At 48.6% G+C, this 6,143-nt stretch overlaps 1 protein-coding gene across 2 annotated transcripts; it reads right to left on the bottom strand.

The window, feature by feature from the left end:
* Positions 1-222: 222 nt before the first annotated feature.
* LOC125768340 (transient-receptor-potential-like protein) lies at positions 223-6,143 on the bottom strand. 2 transcript variants are annotated; one of them, XM_049435831.1, is made up of 8 exons: positions 5,860-6,143; positions 4,516-5,013; positions 4,296-4,438; positions 3,629-4,236; positions 2,868-3,534; positions 2,441-2,804; positions 2,140-2,362; positions 223-2,070 (listed from the first exon to the last, which is right to left on the bottom strand). In XM_049435831.1, the coding sequence occupies exons 2-8, from the start codon at positions 4,942-4,944 to the stop codon at positions 527-529; spliced, it is 3,978 nt and encodes a 1,325-aa protein (XP_049291788.1). In that variant the 5' UTR covers positions 4,945-5,013; positions 5,860-6,143; the 3' UTR covers positions 223-526. The 2 variants fall into 2 exon arrangements, with proteins under 2 accessions (XP_049291788.1, XP_049291790.1); XM_049435833.1 differs by having other exon boundaries at positions 5,869-6,143.

Raw genomic sequence — 6,143 nt, 5'->3', positions numbered from 1 at the left:
ATTGGTTGAAATAAGTTTCTTTTCACTAATATAATGCTTTAAATAAAAAACAGATCAAAAAATTTAAAAAAATTAAAAATTCTAAAATATTTTGAAAATGTTCTAAGGCTATAGCCTTAGCTTTAAACTAACTTTTTTAAAGAAACTCGTTCACTACAACGTTGCAACTCATTATCTCACTCTTACTCACTTTGCACATCTCTACTATTAACCTTCTTAGTGTTTGGTTGGCTCTTTTTTAAAGATGCCTTTAGTAAGTTTTTTTTATTAGTTTCATTTTCATAAACTGTAATACAACAACAAATGGGTTTCACAATGGAAAACGCTCCAAATCCTAGCCTTCCCAACAAAATGTCACAGTTTCGTCGTTCGTGTAAGGAACCGGGCCAGTACACACTTTGCTTAATTTCATTTATATTTTGTTGCTATTTTTTTTAGATCATGTCCGTCATCAATCTCATGCGAGGGAAAGTATCACACAATTGAAGCTACTGTCTGGAATCGGGATATGCCATCCATCTCCGGCTTACAACCATCCACTCTTTGGCTGCCGTTTGATGGTGGTTACATCGTCCACCTTGCGGTACGGACGGAGACAGGGCGGCGAGGAAGCAGCTCGTGCCGCGTCGGCCGACGCATCTCCACCACCAACAATTAGACTTTCCTTGCTGCCGCTACCGATTGTGGTGCTTTTACCCGTAGATTTCGTTTCCGGTTCGGGATCGTCCATAAGTTCCGTTTTGATTAGCGGCACCAGTGGAGGGCTGGCAATGGTCGGAGGAGGTGAAGCCACCTTTGGTGGAGGCACGGAAGGGGACGGTGGTCGGGGAGCAGCGACCACCTTGTGGGATGGAAGCGGTGTTGCCGGTGTGGTGCTGAACGTTGGAATGATCGTAACGGCGGCATCATCCTTCGAAGGTGGCGGCGGAAGCATACCTTGACCGGGTTGCGGTTTAACTGCTACTGGACGTGCCACGGCTATGTCATCACCGGTTGAAGTTGGTACCGGGGCCGGAGCCTTACGTTTAACAACCTTCGGCGGCGAATTAACGCCCGACACTAGCGGTTCCGGATCATCACTGTGAACAACGGACTGTATCTCGGCCGGCGGTGGAGAGGACGGTAGCGGAGGAGGCACCACACACTCTTCCTCACACTCGTTACTGTCCTTCGAGTCGGACTGTTTCTTTACCAGCTGTGATTCCGTACGCGTGATGTGAATGGTCGGTGGAGGCGACTGTACCGACGGTGGTGGCGGTGATTGGACCGAGGGTGATGGCGAAGACTTGCCAGGCGGTGGGGACATGATAGATGGTGGTGGCGGTGACTTCACGTCAAGATTCGTCTTCTTCTCCGGTGCTGGTGTTCCATCCGGAGAAGGTGATTTGCTTCCGGCTATGGAAGCGAGCGGTGATTTACTAGCCACCGATGGACCTTCCGGCCTTGACAGGGCAGCGGGCGATTTGGCCCGCGCGGTAACACCGAGCGTACCTGCTGGAGATTTTAATCCCGAATCGGCAAACGGTTTCGGGGATTTGCCCATGCGTGGCGAAGGTGTCTTGCTGAGGGCGGCTTGCAGTTGCGCCGTAAGCATGTTCAGTGGAGTAGCCGCACCACTCTTCTGATCGTGCAGGTTGAGTGTGTTACCGGGCGACGCATCACCTTCTTCGGCTAGCTGGCTCAACAGGTTTAGCAGCGTGTTGGTTGTCTCATCGGTATAACCTTCGATATGGGGCGAAACGCTACGCGAACGTGGCAGTGGACTACGTTCAACCAAGCGGCGTGCTTCTGCCATGGCTTTCTGAAGCTGTTGCTGCTGTCGGAAGCTGTCCCGGTTGCGGCAACGACCGATCTGCGAGTTCATCTCGACACCGACACCGGTCATGACCTGGCCCCATTTGGCGGAGGTCGTATTGTTAGCGACCTTCTTCGCGACACGCCGGAACCGAGCGAGAGGATTAGCGTCCTCCTCTTCTTCTTCCTCTTCCTGATCGGCAATCTCAACCGGTGCTACCTGGAAGTCCTTCATTAGACGACGTTCCCAGATCTTCATGCGTTTCGCCAAAACAGCTGAAAGATTTCCAAAAAGGTAAGACATTGAAATTGTCCAACTCGCGTTGCGTTGATGAAGTAATTTACCCTTTTCTTTACGATCCACAGCGGACACATCCATTCCATTCTTCTCGAAGATATCGAGCAATTCGTACCGCATGGCAGAGATTTCCGTCTTGACCTCGTTAATGTCATCCTCGGTCACTGCATCCTGTTCCATTCGGCGATGCATTGCCGAAACGTAGCGCCAGACAAGAGCTCGCATCACGTTGGTATACCGTTCAGCCCGTTCCTTATCTTCCTTACGACGCTGCGGGTAGAGAGAGAGAGAGAAATGGAATCCATTAATACAGTACCCATGTCGACCTCCTGCGTTGTGATGCCTTACGATAGTCGATTCACGCTTCAGATCGCGCTTCTTCTTCTTGCCGAAGAGACGCATCAGGTGCTTCATGTTCGGGAAGATATTGAACGGTGGCGGCAGGGTAGAACTCTCCTCAAAGTAGCTCATCCAGAGCCGCGTGCGGGCGAACTTCCATTCCGTGTCAGAGTGTTCATCGATCATGGCGTACGAGTTGGACATCATGGCGATGAGCAGGTTCAGCAGCACGATTACGTTGATCACGCTGTACGAACCGAACATCAGTAAACCCCAGAACCGTGTGTAGGACTTAATACCCTGAAGTTCGAAGTTTTCCAATCCCACCATACCGAAGCTAGCCCAAAACAGCGACTGTGAGGACTCGAACAAGCTGTTGGAGGAAAATACGGGTTAATCACTTGATCTCTTGATCGTTAAACCGAGCGCGACTCACTTTCCAAATCGTCTCCATTTCATGCAAGCATCGCCCTGATTGTCCCAATCTGGCAGACCACCCTTCAGGCTGTAACACTTAGACTTCTCCAGATCCGCAAAGTACCACAGCAGCTGATTCAAGCCGCACGCAAATGCAAACAGTACGAGCGAGTAGATGAAGAAAAACTTCACAATATCGATCACCATACGGCCGAGCGAGATCTGTAGCGGTCCGAGATGCGGATTGATGGAAAACAGATGGACCAGCTTCAGGGCGGAGAAGATGTTGGCTGCCGCAAACAGACCCTCCGCTATCAGCTGCGGATCGAAGTCGTCCCAGTGCTCTCGAGCGATATATGCCGTGCTCGGATCGGCCGAGATCTGTGACGTCTGCTGGATGTAGGCGATGATGCGCAGCAGCGCAACGCAACAGTACAGGAAGTTACGCGAGAAGTCGATAAAGTTCCACATATTCCGTAGGTAGCTGCGTATACCTTCGATGAAGATTTCCTGCGTTTCCTCCCAGATGAAGCCCATCACGTAGATGACGACGAGGCACTCGAGGTACGTTGGCCCGTTGCCTCGCTGGCGGGCCAACTCTTCCTGTAGCGCTCGTTTCATACTTTCCGTACCAAAGAGGAGAACGACCTGCACTTCCGCACGTTGGGAGACGAGAATTAGCAGAACTATTGGACAGACATGAAGGTATGGACATTCCGTTTAATAAGTAGCAAAATTAACATACCCTATCTTGCCTTTAGAACACCAAATTATACTTACACAAGAAGAAGAGATAAGACGATGCGTGAATCAAGAACTTCATGAACGGTTTGCGCATAAACTTGGACGTTTCGCAAGAGGGCGCAATCATGTAAAGCATACAGTAGATCGGAAACAGTACCGCAGTGCGGACAATGATGAAGATCTTGTCGGCAGCCGACTTGCGTCGAAAGCCGGGCACACCCTCGTACCACATGGCCGCCAAGAGTTGTTGAATGTTCGGATGGGCGACAAACTTCTTCTGCTTGTAGTCGATTGCCAGCTCGAGCCGTGTCAGCTTCATATGGTCGCCATCCATGTACGGTGGCGAGTTGGGATCGTAGTTCAAAATGATGGCCAACTCTTGCGAGCTGCGCGACTGATCCAGTAACTCAACAGCAAAGTTCTGACACTGGTGACGTAGTTCCAGGTATTGCGATTTGCACTCCTGTTCGGCGAAAGCAAGATTACGCAATTCCCAGGACAGCTGGAAAGCCGTTAGGAGCGGATCCTGCGAGCTGAGTGCAATCAGCGAAGGACTTGCCAGCGCACGGTACTCATTGACACGCGCCAACGAGTGTCGCAGTGAATCCTCCGACGAGCGACGAATACATTCTTCACAACCGCATCTGGAAGAGCGGTAAATGTAAATCTTCAGGAATTCGAAAAAAGGGTCCTCATTACTTACTTCACATCATGAGGCATCGGCAAGGTGGCGCCACGATCGAGAAGAATTTTCAAGATCTCGTAGTTGTTTTTGTGAGCAGCCAGCATTAGGGGTGTAACGTCCGGGGTGAACATAGCCGTATTGATGTCCACTCGTTGCCAGCTCTGTAAACACAAAAAAACGAGGCTTTTCAGAGATCCCATCTTTTTCGGCAATCACACACCCAGCTCCAGATACATACGTATGGTTCGCCATCCTTGTGGATTAGCTCCTCGTGTTCCAGCAGTAGCTCCACAGCTTCCACAAACTCCGCATTGATCGCGAGCAGCAGTGCGTCCTTCGTCTCGACGTTCATGATCACCAGCAGTTCAACCATCTCGAGATTTTCGTTCTCGATGGCCAGCGTCAGTGCTCCTCGTCCCAACGAATCGACACAGTTGACGTTAACGTGATGTCGCCGGTGGGCCCGTTGGAGGATCCGCTTGACGCTCGCCAAATCGCCCCGTTCCACCGCGAGCAGATACTTTTTCTCCTCCAGCGACAGTGGCACGGGCAGATTGATGTTGGCGATCATGTTAAAGGCGGCCGATCCGCCACAGCTGGACGGTACCGGGGACGGTGACTCGATCTGTACACCGACCCCACCTGGATCCTTCTTTTCGTTTCCCATCTTGTGGTCGGGAGCGGTTTTTTAAAGATTACCGATCAGTTGGTTGCGATACACATCGATAAATGGTCACTGTGCGGAGTACAAAATACACTATCAGATCATATGCAAGACGAACCACCAATAGACGAGATTTCTTCAAGAGTTCAAGAGTACGCAGAAATGTGTCTTTGAGAGGCAACGTTTTCAACTGGTACTAATAGGAAACAGCGACATGAATGAGTAGAAAGGAGAAAATAGCACGATCAAAACTCGGAGAAATTCATGACGACCAGATGTACTTTCGTTGAAGCGTTCACCTACATGTGGTTGTTTTGAAATGATTGCCTTTCGGACTAGTACCACTTGCACAAGGTAAAAGTTCGCGACGTAATTTATATGCTTAGCGAGATTATGAGTCAAGTGAAATACTAAAATAGAATATCAATAACGGCACCCAATAGACCAAAAAGCCAATTAAGGTTCGATTGAGTACCACCGTTATTAGATAAGGCAATCGGCGTAGTGATCAATTAGTAAGAAACATGCGTAACAAGCACATAACAAGTGTTTTGTAACGAGCTCAAAATCTTGCTGTGTAACTGATATAATTGATTCTAGAGATGTAGATAGCGATATAGCGTACGCGATAACGTACATGGCAATATATCGTTAATTGAAGTTTGGAACGCTGTTGAGAGAGATATTTTTAGCACTGTAATGCAGAAGAATTTTTAGACAATTCGCAGAGCAAAATATTTTTAAACAAATCCAAAACTGAAAGCTTAAAATATTAGAGATCTTGTATGCTAATGATTTCCATCAAACAGGACACTCAATAAATGTCGGACAAAAAGGAGAATTTCATTTGCGACACGGTAAATAGCACTTCACTTATTAGATTACACTAGGGAATCAAACCCAACAAAGAATTCGCACCTTTTTCACCTTTATAGTCTTCCACACCGGCTCACAGCAGTACGTTAACAAGCACGACCCTTACAAATGACTTCGAATTTTCCGCCCAACACAACCGAGTAGCACCAGAAATTTGGTCACACAGAACAAGTTGGGAATATAAGAATGGGGAAAGGAAATAAAACACGCACAATAGAAGGGGGGCAGGAATTTGCTTTTTTTCGGCGAAAATAAGCAGGGCCACAGTCCAAACTACTCTGTGCTCACGGTGTGACAGACAGAAGCCATCAAAAAGGTTGACCAAC

This window comes from Anopheles funestus, chromosome 3RL (assembly GCF_943734845.2).
Source record: "Anopheles funestus chromosome 3RL, idAnoFuneDA-416_04, whole genome shotgun sequence".
NCBI lineage: Eukaryota > Metazoa > Arthropoda > Insecta > Diptera > Culicidae > Anopheles > Anopheles funestus.
This window is presented reverse-complemented; position numbering and strand designations above follow the sequence as displayed.